This window comes from Scyliorhinus torazame, chromosome 22, assembly GCF_047496885.1.
Source record: "Scyliorhinus torazame isolate Kashiwa2021f chromosome 22, sScyTor2.1, whole genome shotgun sequence".
Lineage (NCBI taxonomy): Eukaryota > Metazoa > Chordata > Chondrichthyes > Carcharhiniformes > Scyliorhinidae > Scyliorhinus > Scyliorhinus torazame.
Window position 1 is genome coordinate 94,871,275 of NC_092728.1, and position 20,323 is coordinate 94,891,597.

Below are 20,323 nucleotides of genomic sequence, written 5' to 3' on the forward strand. Positions count from 1 at the left end.
AATGATTGCTGCCCATAAGTTACCAAGATCATTGCCGTGTCTGCTCTGATTAGTGGGACCCAGTATAGGTCGCTAGCCTGGCCTCGGTATCCCACAAATTTACTCCAGTCCTGATTCGCTCGAAAGTCTGCCTCCCAAATACTGAACTGCCATGTCCAACTCCATCTCTAACGGGTGGTCATCTGGACAGTAATCCTGATGAGGGCAACACTTGGCATGGTAATGCAATTCCATTGTGTACATTCCTCGCCATCAGGTTGTTCTAAGTGGGGGGGTCTGGGCTCTGGGCTGGCATCTCCCCCGAGTAGGGGGGTGGGCTTGTTGGCTGGCCTGCTGCTTCCTATCCCTGCCATTTTGCCAGCCACAGTTCCCGCCACTGCCTTGGATCATCCTCCATCGATTCCTGGGAGGCATCCCTCCTGGCTGTAGCGGCCCCATGACCAACTGGCCTGATCTCGGTGGTGTTCGAGTCAGGGCGCGGTTACGGGGGTTCAGATCCTGGGCGGGGGGCTTTGTGCCAGATTGGGGGAGTCCTACGCCATTTACCTCCATCTCTGACACCCCCTGGAATTTCTGGACTCCCTTCTCTGCACTCTCCCATCAGAAGACGAACTCGACAGCTTTTTTTAGGTCTAGCAACGGCTCAGCCAGCAATTTCCGCTGGGTCAGCATATTATTTAACCCGCATACAAGGCGGTTCTGTAGCATCTCGAGTAGGAATGGCCTGTAGTCGCAAAACTCTGCAAAGTTGCACCAAAAACCTGGTAACGGACTCCCCTGGGTTCCTCTCGGCCGTATGAAATCAGTACCTCTGCGTGATAACTAACGGCTTGGGATCGTTGTAGTTTGTCCCAAGCACCACTAACTCTTCGAACGTCTTGACGTCTGGAGCCGCCGGGTACATCAGGCTCTTTGTGACACTGAAAGTGGGGTCCCCACAGGCGGTCAAGGGAATTACCATCTGGTGATCACCCCCACGAAAGGGTTCGCCTTGAAAAAGATAGTAAGAAGTCTGACAACACCAGGTTAAAGTCCAAAAGGTTTGTTTCGAATCACTAGTTTTCGGAGCACAGCTCCTTCCTCAGGTGAGTCACCTGTAAAAAAATAGCGCATCTTCTCCGCATACTGAGTCCAGTCCTCTACACTCGCAACAAATGCATCGAGTCTGCCAAAGAGCGGCATTTTCAATATGGTGCAAACCTTATTCCTTTGTGTAGAGAGATGGCTCTGGTCCAAATGGCTAGCAATGCCGACTGCAGTTCCACTTTATCCTCATCGCCAATTTAGTAGTCATGGAGGAGTCCGGAAAGGAGAGTCAAACAAGTGGTTTCTTACCAAAAGTAAAGTATTTATAAGTAACAGTCCCCGTTGGGACTACTCTGCAGCTTGGCCCCTACCTGGGCCGGCTTTTAAGGTCCTGAGTTAACTATTGTGCTGATGGGCCTTCGCCCCTCAGCGGGGAGTTGGTACTCCACGAGGTTAATCAGGTCATCCCCGTGGGTCTCGTGGGGGTTATAACACAGGGAGCTCTGGGTGTTCAGTCATTGAGTATATTGAAGACAGAGATGGGCAGACATTGAACACTAAAGGAGTCAGGGGTATGGGGATACTGTGGCGAGGTGGAGCTGAGGCAAATGATCAGCCATGTCTTATTGAAAAGCACGGCAGGTTTGAAGAGCTGACTTGCCTAGTTCTGCTCCTATATCAAGTTCTTATGGTTCACACAGGCAATGATTGGCTGTCTATATGTCCCCCCCCCCCCCCCCCCCGCCCCACACCCATCCCCTGCCACCAACCCCCTCCACCATGGACATTTCTCATTGGTCAACAGCCTATTTGACTGTGAAGGGCTTCACAGCCAAGCTCAATGCAGCTCTCCTCTGAGAACTGCCCAGCTTTGCGTAGCTTTCAGGAATCAAGGAAAAGATCCAAGATAGAAATACACCATAGAAGAGAAACCACTGGCGGGAATATTTAATCAAATTGGAGAAAATGTAGCCTTGAAATTGAGGGCAAAGATGGAACAATTCAAAGATTCTACTGATTAACATTAATCGTACTTAAACATAAACATTAATTATAGGTTAACAAAAGCGAATGCTGTGTCCCACAGACATTAAACAAGTAAAATAAATACAAGTAGGTTTAATGCACAGTCTGAGCTTCCAGCCTTTTTTTCTCTCACACAACAGAAAATAAGGGATAACATGTGAGAAAGTGGCTGCAGAAAAGGGATTTCTACCAACAAGACAGAGTATTCATTCACTGTGTGGAGAGGCTTGAGGTTTTAACACAATCCTGTAATCCCATTCACAAGTTCAAACTCCTGAACATTGTGCCTCTGTTAGTAATCTTATCAAATCCACTTAAGAAAACTCTCACTACCCAGGCAAAATGGGATTAAGTCCCTGCCCGCTCCGTTGGCTGGGATTGGTACATTCCATGAGTAGTTCTTTCCTCTCGAAACCATTCCCCCTCCCCAACCAGAGAGGTTTTGTTGAGATTGGATCAGCCTCTCTGTGAGACTGTCAGTCAGACACTTACTGTCGAGAGCTGAGTGCTTTAATAGTTGGAGCTACTCTCTCTCCGCACCATAGTGAGGGGGGGGGGAAGCGAGTGGTAACAGATGACCAATTTAGCCAGTGGAGGCTGGACCATGGGTCTGAGGTAGGTGCCCTGTATTTCTGGTTTATCTTGCCCCCCCCCCCCCCACCCCCACCCCGGTACTTGGTTCAGTGAAGTTAACCTAATCCAGCTGATGCTTTGAAAGAATTCTGTAGTTTCGGACTGGAGTGGAGTGTGGGGCTCACTGTGAGGACAGTGTCCTCATTTTCTCGCTTGCCTTTGAAACAAGTTGCTGCCTCGGCTGAGGGTCGAAGCACAAATCTGTTTAAGCTGCTGAGAGTGTGCAGCTTCTTGCCTGTCGCTGGGACAGATGAAAAGTACAGGTCCCGGCGTGACTGAGCTTTCAGGATGCCCAGCAGACGAGGGAAAGTCAAAGGCAGGGATGTCAAAAAGTCAGATCGATTGTCACAGAGAGAGGTGAGAAAGTCAAAGGCTACTAACAAGTGAGGCAGCGTGCAGCAAATACAGAGAGACCGTTAAACAGAGTAGATACTCAAAACATAAGGAGTGAGGTATAAAAAGATTAAAAGAAAATGCAGGCTGAGAGAGAGAGAGAATACAAGAGGGAGAATCATGGAAATAAGATAGAAAACCAATTGAAGAGAAACATTTGAAAAAGTTTAAAAGAAAGATTTATGTCGCCAAAGAGACCACTCTCTCCTTTAGGGTGCTGTTGGTTGGTTTGATTATTTAGCATTTAGTTTCCATTATTTATTAATAATAATAATCTTTATTGTCACAAGTAGGCTTACATTAACCCTGCAATGAAGTTACTGTAAAAGTCCCCTAGTCGCCACACTCCGGCGCCTGTTCGGGTACACGGAGGGAGAATTCAGAATGTCCAAATTACCTAACAAGCACGTCTTTCGGGATTTGTGGGAGGAAACCGGAGCGCCCGGAGGAAATCCACGCAGACACGGGGAGATCGTGCAGACTTCGCACAGACAGTGACCCAAGCCGGGAATCGAACCTGGGACCCTGGCGCTGTGAAGCAATGGTGCAAACCACTGTACGGCTGTACCGCCCAGATTTAGGTCCCATTATTTGGCTGCCAGATGAGATGGTGGCACGGTGGCGCAGTGATTAGCACTGCTGTCTCACGGCCCTGGGTCACTGGCCGTGTGGAGTTTGCACATTCGCCCCGTGAATGTGTGGGTCTCTTCCCCACATCACAAAGATGTGCAGGGTAGATGGATTGGCCATGCTGAATTGTCTCTTAATTGGAAAAAAATAATTGGGTACTCTAAATTTACAAAAAGAAAAAAAAGCATCATACAGATGCACCAAGATGCTTCACAGGAGTGTTGTCAGGGAAATGACACTGCACCACAATATTAGGTCAAGTGATCAAAGGCTTTAAAGGAATAACTCAGAAAGAGGGGACACTGAGCCCTGCTGCCTCACAGCGCTGAGGTCCCAGGTTCGATCCCGGCTCTGGGTCACTGTCCGTGTGGAGTTTGCACATTCTCCCCGTGTTTGCGTGGGTCTCGCCCCACAACCCAAAAGATGTGCAGGCTAGGTGGATTGGCTGTGCTAAAATTGCCCCTTAATTGGAAAAAAATTAATTGGGTCCTTTAAATTAAAAAAGAAAAGAAAGAGGGGACACCATTTTCGGGAGGGGATTCCAGTGGCCGGGTCTCAGACACGCTGAAGGTGCATCTCTGGAGACTGGTTCTAGGTGCAGCTGAAAACCTCTTCAAATGATAAACGTTCATGGTTTAGGTGCAAAGACACATCGTGCTGCACTCTATACAAACCAACAACTTATAAAGGAAGTCAGTCAAATACTTGGAACTTGTAACGAGAGGATTTCCCTTTTACTGTTTGACTTTGGAATGATTTGTGCACCATTTCCCTCAGCGTTTCACCATCTTGAGCACTTATCTCCTCTCCTTTGACGCTTCTGGGATTTTAAAAATTCTTTCATTGGATGTGGCCATTGCTGGCAAGTCCAGTGTTTGCCCATCCCTAATCACCCTTGAACTGATTGACTAGCTGGGACATTTCACAGGGGAGTTAAGAGTCAACCACATTGCTGTGGATCTAGAGTTGCAGTGGTTAGCACTGCGGCCTGACAGCGCCAGGGACCCGGGTTCCATTCCAGCTTTGGGTGACAGTGTTGAATTTGCATATTCTCCCCGTGTCTGCATGGGCTTCTGGGGCTGGTTTAGCACAGCGCTAAATCGCTGGCTTTGAAAGCAGACCAAGGCAGGCCAGCAGCACGGTTCAATTCCCGTACCAGCCTCCCCGAACAGGCGCCGGAATGTGGCGACTAGGGGCTTTTCACAGTAACTTCATTTGAAGCCTACTTGTGACAATAAGCGATTTTCATTTTTATTTCATTTCATTCCTCCGGGTGCTCCGGTTTCCTCCCACAGTCCAAAGATGTGGACGTGCAGGTTAGGTGGGGTTACAGGGATAAGGCGGGGTAGTGGGCCTTGCTGGATTGCTCTTTTAGAGGGACAGTGCAGATGGGATGGGCTGAATGGCTTCTGCACTATAAGGATTCTATGTCTTTGTCAACATATAGGCTGGACCATGTAAGGACGGCAGATTTCCTTCCTAAAGGACATTCATGAACGAGGTGGGTTTTTGTGACAATCAATGATGGTTTCATGGTCATCATTACTGAGACGAGCTTTGTGGTGGGATTTGCACACATGTCCCCAGAGAATTTGTCTAGGCTTCTGATTACTAGACCCGTGTTGTTGTGTTATTCCACCATCTTCCCTCAAAATTCTCGATTTTTTTCATTTAAAAATTACGGGCACAATTTAATGGCCTCATCGCACCCGACTTGGTGACACAACGAGGTTATTGAATCCCGCGAGATGCTTCTCGCAAGATTCCTGACGCTTGAAATGTCCTGTGAGATTTAACGAAATTAGGCTAATTTAAATATGTTTGCCCCGTATTCTCTCGGCGTCTGGGAACTAACGACCTCATCTGGGAGACCTCGCCATGGTCCACTCAAACATGAGCCAGGCGTGGCGGTACCTGGGGTGGGTCCCCCAGGCCAGAAGAGATCTTTGGGCGGTTGGGCTCTGGGAAGCGTGGTACCCTTGCATTCCCGCTGACATCCAGGCACTGCCCACCTGGCACCTTGGCACTGCAGCCACATATCCTGGCACTGCTAGGCTGCCCAGGTGGCATTGCCAGGGTGCCAGGATGTCAATACCAAGTGCCATGTTGCCCGTGCCAAGAATTGGGCCTGAATGTACCTTGCCCTTAAGAGGTGGGGTGAGAGGGGGGGGAGCTTGAGCACCCCTTAAGAGGTAAGTGCAATACACCCGGGGGTGGGGTGGCTTTCGGAGGCCGCGGTGGGGTGGTTGAAGGGGGGGGGGGGGTCGAAAGATTGTGGCGACATTTTTAAATTGCGCCCCGAACCGCGACTCATCTTCCTGCACTGGCGAGCTGAGTGTGTAAACTTTGTAAAATGTGGCCTCCACGGTGCGTTTCCCGGTGAGGCCAAAAAAAGCCACCCAGTCAATGTGCCATTAAATAGCCGTGACTGCACTGCAGGCACCGAGAAACCGGCCACTACATGCGCTCAAAACGGGGCTATGTTTTTGTCCCATTAAATCGTGCCCTACATTTCTGAAATGAGGCATTTCCCTGAGAGAGGTGAATGGGCACATTTGAGACATCGGTCACTGTGGGAAACCAAATATAGCTCCAATAGAGTAGAGAAGATCATCAGTAAAAAAATTGGACAGAGTTCGTGTAAGAGGATTGGAGGAAACTGTGTCGCAGATAAATTGTTAAGAACAGGGGAAATGTCACAAAGGATTCTGGAAATACCCAACGATTCAGGCAGTGTCTGTCAGAGAGAAATGTATCTAAGAATGTGGGTAAAGAGACGCTCAACTTCCCTGGTGCCTCAGTTTATAACCACACCAACCAGAATCGAGCTGATCCATTCAGAACAGGGAAGTCCTTCATTCCATATTCAGTGAGCAGTGAGGTCACCAATCTCAGCCAGGGTAGTGAGTATGGTATCTATCTATCTATGGTATAGTATCGCTCCTGCCGCACAAATCTTCCCCCCACGGTGGCATGTGGCACAGTGGTTAGCACTGGGACTGCGGCGCTGAGGACCCGGGTTCACAATCCCGGCCCTGGGTCACTGTCCGTGTGGAGTTTGCACATTCTCCCCGTGTCTGCGTGGGTTTCGCCCCCACAACCCAAAAGATGCGCTGGTTAGGTGGATTGCCATGCTAAATTGCCCCTTAATTGGAAAATAAATAATTGGGGACTCTAAATTTTTTTTTTTTTAAATGCCCCCGACCATCGAGATTCTTGGTGAGCCCTTGGACAATGTAGATTATTTCCCATTCAGGACTCTCCTCTCGGTGCGAGCAGACATCGATGACGAAATCTAGCATCGACTCCAATGTCTTCGGACGCCTGAGGAACAGAGTATTCAAAGACTTAGGCCTCAAATCCATCACCAAGCTCATGGTCTTCAGAGCAGCCGTGGTCTCTGCCCTCCTGTATGCATCAGAAACATGGACAGTGTACAGCAGACACCGCAAATCCCTGGAGAGATATTACCAAATCCTTCGCATAAATCAAGCAAATCCACTGGCAGGATAGGCGTACCAACGTGAGGCCAATATCCCCAGTATCCAGGCATTGGTCACACTCGACTGCGATGGACAGGCCACATTGCCTGCTACCCGACACAAGACTCCCGAAACAAATGCTCTCCTCCGAGCTCCGCAATGGCAAGCTATCACGAGGAGGGCAGAGGAAACGCTACAAGACACTCTGAAAGCCTCCCTAAATAAATGTAACATCCCCACCGACACGTGGGAATCGTTTGCCTTAGAACGCACAAACTGAAGAAGAAGCATCTGCAAAGGCACCAATCACCTTGAGCACCACAGGGTGGAGCTCGCGGAGGCCAAGCGTAAACAGCGGAAGGAGAGAATCGCAGAATCCAGAGCGTCCCACCCACCCACCCCATCAAGCACCACCTACCAAACCTGTGGCAGAGTCTGTGTGGCCAGGATTGGACTATTCAGCCACCGCAGACCCCACCACCCCCGGAGTGGAAGCATGTCCTCCTTGACCCTGAGGGATTGTCCAAGAAGAAGAAGTGGGTATGGATGATGCCATTGGCCTAACATGTGTGAGCCCTTACCACACATATCAGGACTGCTGTAAAGGCAGCGCAACCAAGTGTCCTGTCTGACAATGCATAAAGTGGCGGAATCAACCTGGCCCCGTGTGGGTTTCCAGGAGTTTTGAAATCGAAGCTGACCCTCTAGGTGATCTCCCTGGAGGCAGGCAGCTAATCAGGCTAAATAACGGCCCATTTGTGAGCTGACTGGCGATGCCTCAAGGTTCTTCTTGGTTGTGGGCAGTTCTCCTCCATCGAGGGCTGGCGCCTGGCTGCAGATACCAGAGACGGGTCTGCGGGACCTGCGAGGGCGCCAACACCCTTCACCGGAGCCACTGCCATCAGTGGGCGCAGCTGAAGTCACCAGCCAACCTGTGGGGAGATTTCTCGTCCACTGGGGTGGTGGTCTGACAGCTATGGCCAGAGGTTTCAAAACTTTATATCTATCCTCTTTAGAGGGTGCTTCAGGCTTGAGGTGGCATTGTGTCCTCCCCCCCCCCCCCCCTCCCCCCCTCCCAACCACCACCGACTGGCAGCACCCGTCTTTACAATCCCTCGTTGGATAGTGGATCCGGAAGCGTCCTCTTAATTAACTGCCTTTGGGATAATTTATGAGTGAGGTCGGAACCCGGGAATGGTCCCAACTCTCACTCATAACTTAAGGCAGAATATTCTGAAGAGCAGTAGGAAGTAACTAGGCTTCGTCCTTCTGGAGTCTATTCAAGTATCAAAGTCTTCACGTCAAAGTGTGATTATTCATTTTCGGCATGGCATAGTTGGGATTTACTGCGCATCCCTGGCGACTGAGTGGCCTGCCGGACTACATCAGGGAGTAAACCACATTAATGTGGGACTGGAGTCACTTAGAGGCCAAGACCGGGTAAAGATGGCAGATTTCCTTCCTGAAAGAGCATTAGTGAACCTGCTGTGTTTTATAACAAACTGACAGCCACGTGGTCACTTTTACAGATAAAATAAAGTCCAGTAAGAATCCAATAAACTAACATACATAATATCCATAAACGCGCTCTTTCCAGTAGCGTTCACTGAATAGTATTGGGGGTCAAGAATGTTCGCCTGGTTATTCCCCTCTCTAAATCGAATGCAAGTCAGTTCATATTTCTGTAACCATTACCCTGAACGGAGATAATTTAACTCAGTCCAAACCAAGTATTAAACCTGAGACTGCCTGGTCGGTGTCGGCTGAATTCGGAGACATCAGGAAAGCACAACTTACTTTCAGTGTAGTCCTGATAAGTACAGCACACTGACCTCATCACAAACATGTTCATTTCTAAACCTGGGGAACCAAATTGTATCGCACTCAGTGGACCATTTAACAGTCCGCCCACCCCCATTACTCTGCCGAAAACCAGATGCCCCAAACAACAATGAAAGGGTTGATAGTGTCTGGAGAGTGAGTGATACTGGCTCACGGGTTGTCTCTGTAATATTGGGGAAGTTCACCTTGTGATGTTTCGAGACAAACCGCACAAATTGAAGAAGGAAAATGTGCTCATCCTCAGCAAGTCTGTCACTGCGCACAGTGACGTCACATTCTTAGTTCATTTTTCTAAAAACAAATTGCGGCTGTCTTCAAAGAACAAAGAACAAAGAAAAGTACAGCACAGGAACAGGCCCTTCGGCACTCCAAGCCCGTGCCGACCATGCTGCATGTCTAAACTACAATCTTCTACACTTCCTGGGTCCATATCCCTCTATTCCCATCCTATTCATGTATTTGTCGAGATGCCCCTTAAATGTCACTATTGTCCCTGCTTCCACCACCACCTCCGGCAGCGAGTTCCAGGAACCCACTACCCTCTGTGGAAAAAACTTGCCTCGTACATCTCCTCTAAACCTTGCCCCTTGCACTTTACACCTATGCCCCCCCAGTAATTGACCCCTCGACCCTGGGGAAAAGCCTCTGACTATCCACTCTGTCTATGCCCCTCATAATTTTGTAAACCTCTATCAGGTCGCCCCTTAGCCTCCGTCATTCCAGTGAGAACAAACCGAGTTTATTCAACCGCTCCTCATAGCTAATGCCCTCCATACCAGGCAACATCCTAGTAAATCTCTTCTGCACCCTCTCTAAAGCCTCCACATCCTTCTGGTAGTGTGGCGACCAGAATTGAACACTCTACTCCAAGTGTGGTCTAACTAAGGTTCTATACAGCTGCAACATGACTTGCCAATTCTTATACTCAATGCCCCGGCCAATGAAGGCAAGCATGCCGTATGCCTTCTTGACTACCTTCTCCACCTGTGTTGCCCCTTTCAGTGACCTGTGGACCTGTACACCTAGATCTCTCTGACTTTCAATACTCTTGAGGGTTCTACCATTCACTGAATTCAATCCTGCTTCATCTACTATCACAGATTTGGAAGAGCGGTAAGCACAGTTACTTTTTCAGTTATATGCATTAATCGGAAAGAATCACAGATTAGCTGTGTGAAGATGATCTGATAATACTCCCCAGTCTAAACCCCTGGTTCAGATCAGTTAACACAGAGCAGAGATTATACTCCTCCCCTTTCAGCATTCCAAAGAGACATTCGCTCAGTTGTACCCTGGTCCACTCCTCAATCACCCCCCATACCCCATCCCCTTCCCACAGCACATTCCTATATAAACACAGGAGATGGAACGTTTGCCCTATTCCTTCCTCACTGTCCAAGGCCCCAAACACTCCTTTCAGGTGAAGCAGCAAATTTACTTGCTTCTTTCAATCTACTCTTACTGCATCTGCTGCTTGCAATGTGGTCCCCTCTACATTGGGGAGACCAAACTCTGCTTTTTCCACTTTGCGGAGCACCTCCATTCACTCCACAAGCATGGCCGAGCTTCTAATGACTTGTCCTTTTAATTCTCCACTTTGATCTCACGCTGACATCTCCCTCCTTGGCCTGCGGCACTGTTCCAGTGAAGCCCAATATAGGAACAGCGCCTCACTTTTCAATTCGGTACTTTACAGCCTTCCACACTCAACATTCGAGTTCAATAATTTCAGACTGTGAACCCAGTTCCTATTTTGTTTCCTTTTCCTTGCTTGTTTCTATTTTCTCTTAGTTTAACTATCAGACAGTGGTGCACTTTTGTTTCCTTATTTCTTTTCTTGCCCCATCACCATTCTCTTTGGCCCTGGAAGGCTCTACTGTCACTTGAGCCGCCCACCCCTTGCTCAAAACCTATTGCAGTTCGGACAAAAGGTCAATGGCCTGAAGCATTCACTCTGTTTCTGTCTCCATAGATGCTGCCAGACTTGCTGAGTATTTCCAGCCTTTTTTCTGCTTTGATTTTATATGAGTGAAAATCGCCTCTTTCCTCTCTGTGTGGTTATCGTTCTCTTCTTTCACACCCTTGGGGTGAACTCTTCCCCAGCCATCAGGAACCTGACACTGGGACCATTCCTGGATCCCACCCTTGCTGCTACTTGGATGTCCAGATGGTCAATTAATATGCCACGCCCATATCAATAATTGTGGGCAGGTGGGGGGCATGCCCCTGTGCAATGGGCATCAGGCAACTCTCACTGTGAGACCAGTGGGAGAGTTGCTGAGGGTCAGACTGATGGACTGGCAGGCAGACACTGCAGCCAATCTCATTCAGTGAAGGGGATGGAGTGTAAAATGCACCTGGCCATCGGATGCAGATCCGTTCTCACAATTCCCTTACTCCAGGGAGAGGCTGCTGTGGTGAACGTATTGCCACTACAATTCACCACTGAATTGTATTGTATTATGTTGGTGCCCTTGTGGGCTCCGCCCCCACAGGGTGGTATATAAACCTGCAGCCTGTAGGCGGCACTCAGTACAGAGCAGTCGCAGGCAGGCACAGATCTAGCTTATTAAAACCACTGTTCACTTCTACTAATCGTCTCGTGTGAATTGATGGTCGCATCAGCTGCGATGTGGGCAGGTGCCACTGATCTCTTCAACAGTCTCAAAAATTACATGCTCTGTGAAGCAGGCTCCTCGCCCCTGCTGAGTGGAGAGATTGGGGATGGGCATAAACACAGCAGCGGAGAGTGGGTGGAGAGGGAGTGTTGTCTTCCCTCTGCAAAATCTCATGTGTGAAAAAGATAGGAGTGTACTGCTGGCGCAGTGGTTAGCATTGCTGCCTCACAGTTCCAGGGACCCGGGATCAATTCTGGCCTGGGGTCACTGTCCGTGTGGAGTTTGCACATTCTCCCCGTGTCTGCGTGGGTCTCACCCCCACAACCCAAAAGATGTGCAGGGTAGGTGGATTGGCCGCGATAAATTGCCCCTTAATCGGGAAATAAAAATGAATTGGATACTTCAAATTTATAAAATAAAGTATCGGAAATGATTTCAATGCTCAAGTGGTTTGTCAAGTAGGGCAGTGGCGATGAAAACCTCACATAAAGACTGAAAGAAAGACCTTGCATTTAAAACTAGTGCCTTGCACAGCCTCAGAACACCTCACAGCATTTCACAGCCAAATGATGTTGTTTTGCAGGGCAGAGTGGTGCTGCAGGAAATGCAAGTCGGTTTGTGCACAGCATGCTCACACAAATGGCAATGTGACCATGACCTGATAAACTGTTAAGAGACGACAGCGAAAGGTTAAAATATTGACAGGACACCACTCTTCCTCACATAGTGTCATTTGGGTGCCTGGAAGAGCAGAGAATTGCAGCACTTCCTCAACGCTGGACTGCAGTATCACGGGCAGGATTCTCCCATCCCGCGGCAGAGTGTCCACGGCGTCGTAAATGCCGTCGCATTTTACAATGGCGTGAACGGGCCGCTGCCAGGTGTAATTCTGGCCCCTACAGGGGGCCAGCATGGCGCTGGTGCGGTTCACGCCGCTCAAGCTGCTGATCCCGGTGCAAACCGTGCGCCGCAGGATCTGTGCATGCGCAGTGGCGCTGGCGCCAATGCGCGCATGCGCGGTGGCCTCCTTCAACGTGCCGGCGCCGATGCAACATGGCGCAGGGGTACAGGGGCCGGCGCGTAGGAAAAGAGGCCGGGGGACAAAGAGGCCGGCCCGCCAATCGGTGGGCCCCGATCGCGGGCCAGGCCGCATCGGAGGCCCCCTCCGGGGTCAGAGCCACCCTTCCCCCATACATGCCGCCACCCGACCCTTGCACGCCGAGTTCCCGTCGGCTGCGAGCAGGTGTGGACGGCGCCGGCGGGACTTAGCGTTTTAACTGCGGCCGCTCGGCACATCCCGGGCCGGGAATCGGCTGACCGGCCGCGTAGAGCGTCCGCGACCGGCGCCGCACCAAACACGCCAGCGCCAATGGCGCCGATTCTCCGCTCTGTGGAGAATCGCGTGCCGGCATCTGGGCGGTGTGGCCCGGTCGCGGGGATTCTCCAGCCCGGCCCCGGGCTGAGAGAATCCCGCGTGTTTAGGTCTCTCTGGAGTGGGCTTGAACTGACTCCTAGCTCAAGGCAATGGCTTGACCCACTCAGCTATTTAAACCTGAAATTAGTTAATTGTTACGGTGAGGGTGTTAAATGGTGGGCTAAGATGAACTGGAGCTCTCATCTATGTTTGTCTGTGAGGTTGTTCATCATTTTATGATTTAAATATGCCTGCTGTGCTTGTACATATTTGAGAATATTGCTTCCTGAGGTACAGTGATAGCCCAGGGGAAGTTCACCAGGCAGTGAGACAGGAGGGGGGTTAGGGATATAGTTTAACCACTATGGTGAATTTACAGCTATGCTCTCCTAACAATGAACTAAGTGGAGTCTGGGTACCACCCGCCATGCCTGCCCACAGTCCCTTTACATGAAGCAGGGCAGAGGAAGCTGGAGGCCTTGGTGACCCCTGTTCAAGGGCCACCGTCACACAGCGATGCTCCTGGGGTCTGGTTTAGTGCAGGAACTGTCTCTCTCCTTTCTGAAGAAAGGGAGGGGAGTTTGGGGGGGGGGGAAATAACAAAGGAATTAATAAAATAAGTAAATGGGAGGTTATTTAGTTTGATTGTAGTAATCTGTTGTCATGGAGACCATTCCAGAGGAAACACATTTCACTGGGTGATTGATGGTGGAACTAATCCAGAGTCAACAAGGGGACTGTTGGAGAGAGAGTGAACACCAGATAAGCCTGAAGCAGACTGGCCCACATATCTGATAACCTCTCCGAAGAAATATCCCAAATTAACAGCAAGGGATCCAACACCATAATTTTTCACATTTAACCTGCAATATTTTGCAGCGGTTGAGTAGTTTAATGCACACTTCATGTGCTTGTAGTACTGAGCCATTCATCACAGTAAGGCCTCAGGATTCTGTGCTCTTTCTGGCCAGAATGAGTTGCTCGGAGCCATGGCAGCAGTTGAAGGGAGATGCTCCTTGGTTGCTTATAAAGTGAATCAGGCATGATTCCTGCTCCCGTTAGAGGTTTTGTTTAAAGTTGTGTGTGTGTGTGTGTGTATTTCGATGAGGAGACTGGTAACCCGCTGCATAGAACATAGAACATTACAGCGCAGTACAGGCCCTTCGGCCCTCAATGTTGTGCTGACCTGTGAAACCACTCTAAAGCCCATCTACACTATTCCCTTATTGTCCATATGTCTATCCAATTACCTTAATGTTGGCGAGTCCACTACTGTTTCAGGCAGGGCATTCCACGCCCTTACTACTCTCTGAGTAAAGAACCTACCTCTGACATCTGTCCTATATCTATCTCCCCTCAATTTAAAGCTATGTCCCCTCATGCTGGACATCACCATCCGAGGAAAAAGGCTCTCACTGTCCACCCTATCCAAACCTCTGATCATATTGTATGCCTCAATTAAGTCACCTCTTAACCTTCTTCTCTCTAATGAAAACAGCCTCAAGTCCCTCAGCCTTTCCTCATAAGATCTTCCCTCCATACCAGGCAACATTCTGGTAAATCTCCTCTGCACACTTTCCAATGCTTCCACATCCTTCCAATAATACGGCGACCAGAATTGCACGCAATACTCCAAATGCGGCCGCACCAGAATTTTGTACAGCTGCAACATGACCTCATGGCTCTGAAACTCAATCCCTCTACCAATAAAAGCTAACACACCGTGCGTCTTCTTAACAACCCTCTCAACCTGGGTGGCAACTTTCAGGGATCTATGTACATGGACACCGAGATCTCTCTGCTCATCCACACTGCCAAGAATCTTAGCATTAGCCCAGTACTCTGTCTTCCTGTTATTCCTTCCAAAATGAATCACCTCACACTTTTCTGCATTAAACTCCATTTGCCACCTCTCAGCCCAGCACTGCGGCTTATCTATGTCCCTCTGTAACTTGTAACATCCTTCCTCACTGTACACAACTCAACCGACTTTAGTGTCATCTGCAAATTTACTCACCCATCCTCCAGGTCATTTATAAAAATGACAAAAAGCAGTGGCCCCAAAACAGATCCTTGTGGTACACCACTAGTAACTGGACTCCAGTCTGAACATTTCCCAACAACCACCACCCTTTGTCTTCTTCCAGCCAGCCAATTTCTGATCCAAACTGCTAAATCACCCTGAATCCCATGCCTCCGTATTTTCTGCAGTAGCCTACCGTGGGGAACCATATCAAACGCTTTACTGAAATCCATATAAACCACATCAACTGCTTTACCCTCATCCACCTGTTTGGTCACCTTCTCAAAGAACTCAATAAGGTTTGTGAGGCACGACCTACCCTTCACAAAACCATGTTGACTATCTCTAATCAAATTATTCCTTTCCAGATGATTATGCATCCTATCTCTTATAAACCTTGCCAAGACTTTGCCCACAACAGAAGTAAGGCTCACTGGTCTATAGTTACCGGGGTTGACTCTACTCCCCTTCTTGAACAAGGGGACAACATTTGCTATCCTCCAGTCTTCTGGCACTATTCCTGCAGACAAAGATGAATTAAAGATCAAAGCCAAAGGCTCAGCAATCTCCTCCCTAGCTTCCCAAAGAATCCTAGGATAAATCCCATCCGGGGATGTAGCCTGAATCTCAGTATTCTCCTCAACAACATTGTCTTTTTCCTGTGTGAATACTGACGAAAAATATTCATTTAGCACCTCTCCGATCTCCTCGGACTCCATGCACAACTTCCCACTACTGTCCTTGACTGGCCCTACTCTTACCCTAGTCATTCTTTTATTCCTGACATATCTATAGAAAGCTTTATGGTTATCCTTGATCCTTACATTACATAGAACATACAGTGCAGAAGGAGGCCATTCGGCCCATCGAGTCTGCACCGACCCACATTAATCCCTCACTTCCACCCTATCCCCGCAACCCAATAACCCCTCCCAACCCTTATGGACACTACGGGCAATTTTTAGCATGGCCAATCCACCTAACCTGCACGTCTTTGGACTGTGGGAGGAAACCGGAGCACCCGGAGGAAACCCACGCAGACACGGGGAGAACGTGCAGACTCCGCACAGACAGTGACCCAGCAGGGAATCGAACCTGGGACCCTGGCGCTGTGAAGCCACAGTGCTATCCACTTGTGCTACCGTGCTGGTCTACTGAGGTAGTATGGGCTGAGGTTAGAAACAGGAAAGGAGAGGTCACCATGTTAGGGGTTTTCTATAGGCCTCTGAAAAGTTCCAGAGATGTAGAGGAAAGGATTGCAAAGATGATTCTGGATAGGAGCGAAAGCAACAGGGTAGTTATTATGGGGGACTTTAACTTTCCAAATATTGACTGGAAATGCTATAGTTCGAGTACTTTAGATGGGTCCGTTTTTGTCCAATGTGTGCAGGAGGGTTTCCTGACACAGTATGTAGATAGGCCAATGTCTCTTCATGTACTTAATGATCTGTTGAGCTGCTCGCAGAAAAATACTTTTCACTGTACCTCGGTACACGTGGCAATAAATCCTACCTGCTAAAGACTTCTCATGTCCCCTCCTGGCTCTTCTTAGCTCTCTCTTTAGGTCCTTCCTAGCTAACTTGTAACTCTCGAGCGCCCTAACTGAACCTTCATGTCTCATCTTTACATAAGCCTCCTTCTTCCTCTTGACAAGTGTTTCGACTGCTTTAGTAAACCACGGTTCGCTCGCTCGACCACTTCCTCCCTGCCTGACAGGTACATACTTATCAAGGACACGCAGTAGCTGTTCCTTGAACAAGCTCCACATTTACATTGTGCCCATCCCTGCAGTTTTCCTCTCCATCCGATGCATCATAAGTCTTGCCTCATTGCATCATAATTGCCTTTCCCCCAGATATAACTCTTGCCCTGCAGTATATACCTATCCCTTTCCATCACTAAAGTAAATGTAATCGAATTGTTGTCACTATCACCAAAGTGCTCACCTACCTCCAAATCTAACACCTGTCCTGGTTTATTACCCAGTACCAAATCCAATATGGCCTCGCCTCTCGTTGGCCTATCTACATACTGTGTCAGGAAACCCTCCTGCACACATTGGACAAAAACGGACCCATCTAAAGTACTCGAACTATAGCATTTCCAGTCAATATTTGGAAAGTTAAAGTCCCCCATAATAACTACCCTGTTGCTTTCGCTCCTATCCAGAATCATCTTTGCAATCCTTTCCTCTACATCTCTGGAACTTTTCAGAGGCCTATAGAAAACCCCTAACATGGTGACCTCTCCTTTCCTGTTTCTAACCTCAGCCCATACTACCTCAGTAGACCAGTCCTCATCAAACGTCCTTTCTGCCACCGTAATACTGTCCTTGACTAACAATGCCACCCCTCCCCCTCTTCTACCACCTTCCCTGAGCTTACTGAAATATCTAAACCCCGGCACCTGCAACAACTATTCCTGTCCCTGCTCTATCCATGTCTCTGAAATGGCCAAAACATCAAAGTCCCAGGTACCAACCCATGCCGCAAGTTCACCCACCTTATTCCGGATGCTCCTGGCATTGAAGAAGGCACACTTTAAACCATCTTCCTGCCTGCCGGTACACTCCTGCAACTTTGAAACCTTACTCATGACCTCACTACTCTCAACCTCCTGTATACTGGAGCTACAATTCAGGTTCCCAATCCCCTGCTGAACTAGTTTAAACCATCCTGAAGAGCATGAGCAAATTTCCCCCCCAGGATATTGGTAGCCCTCTGGTCCAGGTGTAGACCATCCCGTTTGTAGAGGTCCCACCGACCCCAGAATGAGCCCCAATTATCCAGAAATCCGAAACCCTTCCTCCTGCACCATCCCTGTAGCCATGTGTTCAACTCCTCTCTCTCCCTATTCCTCGTCTCGCTAGCACGTGGCACGGGTAACAACCCAGAGATAATAACTCTGTTTGTCCTAGATCTAAGTTTCCACCCTAGCTCCCTGAATTCCTACCTTACATCCCTATCCCTTTTCCTACCTATGTCATTGGTACCCATGTGGACCACGACTTGGGGTTGCTCCCCCTCCCCCTTACGGATCCCGAAAATACGATCCGAGACATAGCCAACTGACATCCATTGTGTTGCCCTATTATGTATTTTCTTTTATTTCCTTTTCTCTTCATGTACTTAATGATCTGTTGAGCTGCTCGCAGAAAAATACTTTTCACTGTACCTCGGTACACGTGGCAATAAACAAATCCAATCCAATCCAATTGCGCAAAGTCCCACATGGCTTCCGTTGAACCATGACCCAGGCAAGATTCAGCACCTTCAGAGACGAGAAGATTTGCAATTTAAGAAGTAGTAACGTTCTGTGATGTAATTTCTTTCAGGATTGTTTTTCAACTCTCTGACTGGTGTATGTTTTTTTTTTAGAAGTCTTACTTCAGCTCTGTTCTGTTATTCGCCATCTTGCTTCCAGCCATGGCTCAGTTGGTCGTGCCTCTGAGTCAGAAGGTGAAGGGTTAAAATCAAACGCTAGAGAGTTTTGCGCACAAATTCTAGGCTGACATGGTGCTGTGTCGAAAAAGAGAGGGAGAGTCATCCTTGGTGTTTTGGCCAATATTTGTCCCCCAATCAACATAATTCTTTAAAAAATCTGTTCACGATCACATTTTATGTGGGATCTTGCTGTGTGCAAATTGTCTGCCAGGTTTTTTCATAGACTTTACAGTGCAGAAGGAGGCCATTTGGCCCATCGAGTCCGCACCAGCTCTTGGAAAGAGCACCCTACCCAAGGTCAACACCTCCACCCTATCCCCATAACCCAGTAACCCCACCCAACACTCAGGGCAATTTTGGTCACTAGGGGCAATTTATCATGGCCAATCCACCTAACCTGCACATCTTTGGACTGTGGGAGGAAACCGGAGCACCCGGAGGAAACCCACGCACACACGGGGAGGACATGCAGACTCAGCACAGACAGTGACCCAAGCCGGGAATCGAACCTGGGACCCTGGAGCTGTGAAGCAATTGTGCTACCACAATTCTACCGTGCTGCCCTCTCTCCTATGTAGGTCTCTCCTACATATTGGCCCGCAACTTACTGTAACTGCAAATGGACTTACCCTCACTGGAATTGCAAAGCCCCTGGGCTGGATTCTCCGTTTGGGAGACTAAATCCCCATGCCGATGTGAAAATGGTGGTGTTTTAGCCCAGGAAAACTGGCGCAAAATAGGCACCGATTTGCCGTTTTGCTGGGGGCCAGCAGGGAGGCAGCGTATAGCTGATACGGGCCTGAGCATTTCCGGGTCCGTGGACACGCATGCGCACGGCGGACTAGCCCGCGGACCCAGACGGCAAAAATAGACCCCATTGCGACTCCGGACCGCCCGCCCACAGTGCCCCCAGCCCCGAATGAAGCCACCCTCCTGCCCGCGGATCGGCCCTCCCCCGACTGTGGCGGCGCTACACTGAGTACCCAGCCGCGGCGCTAAGTTCACAACGTCGGGAACCCGGCCGGTCGGGGACAGAGCATTGCGTGGCGCAGCGTACTCCTAGAGTTGGGTTGGGCCAGGGGTGGGAGGTGGGTCGCATGGGGGGGGGGGAAGGGCGCGTGTGTGTGGGGTGTGGCCCCTTCGTTGTTGGGTCTTGGTTGTTTCAATACTCACTCTGGAGTTAGATGTGATTCTTTTCCACTGATTCTTTCAGAGTAACTATCAGGATAAACTGGCAGAACCATCAGAAGTGAGCAAAATAAATCGCTTCAGCGGGATGGGCCCCAGCCCAGCGCAATATTCCAGAGGAAGTTAGTAAACCCTAATGTGGAAACTTCCGAGAGGGATTCCCCAGCGCATCATTGGAGTAACTCCTAAATGCAACGCTGGGGAACCAGGAAGTTGTGGGCCTATAAGAGACTGTACCTCAAAAGTACTTCATTGGCTGTGAAGTATTTCAAGACATTCTGCGTTTGTTTTTATTCATTCATGGGAAGTGGGTGTCATTGTCTAGGCCAGCATGTACTACCCATCCCTAACTTCCCTTGAGAAGGTGGTGGTAAGCTGCCTCCTCAAACCGCTGCAGTCCATGTGGTGTAGGTACACACACAGTGCTGTTAGGGATGGAATTCCAGGATTTTGACCCAGCAACAGTGAAGTAACAATGATATGTTCCCAACTCAAGATGATAAGCGGTTCGGGGGAGTTGGGGGGATCTTTCAGGTGGTGGTGTTCCCATGTGTCTGCTGCCCTTGTCCTTCTGGATGGTAGAGGTCATGGGTTTGGGAGGAGCT

General features: G+C 49.2%; 1 protein-coding gene across 6 annotated transcripts in view; it reads left to right on the forward strand.

Moving 5' to 3' along the window:
• LOC140399238 (SH2 domain-containing protein 3C-like) overlaps positions 1-20,323 on the forward strand; it is a 204,665-nt gene that overhangs the window by 92,892 nt on the left and 91,450 nt on the right. The window contains exons 1-2 of one of the 6 annotated variants that reach the window (XM_072488652.1): positions 2,605-2,667; positions 5,156-5,209. The exons of 4 other annotated variants lie outside the window; for them this stretch is intronic. Coding sequence is in view for 1 of the 2 variants with exons in the window: in XM_072488650.1 (XP_072344751.1) it covers positions 2,627-2,667 (41 nt within the window). In the remaining variant the exon portion in view is untranslated. Of the gene's footprint in view, positions 1-2,558; positions 2,668-5,155; positions 5,210-20,323 lie in introns of those variants that run through there. One more of the 6 variants, XM_072488650.1, reaches the window with a different exon arrangement.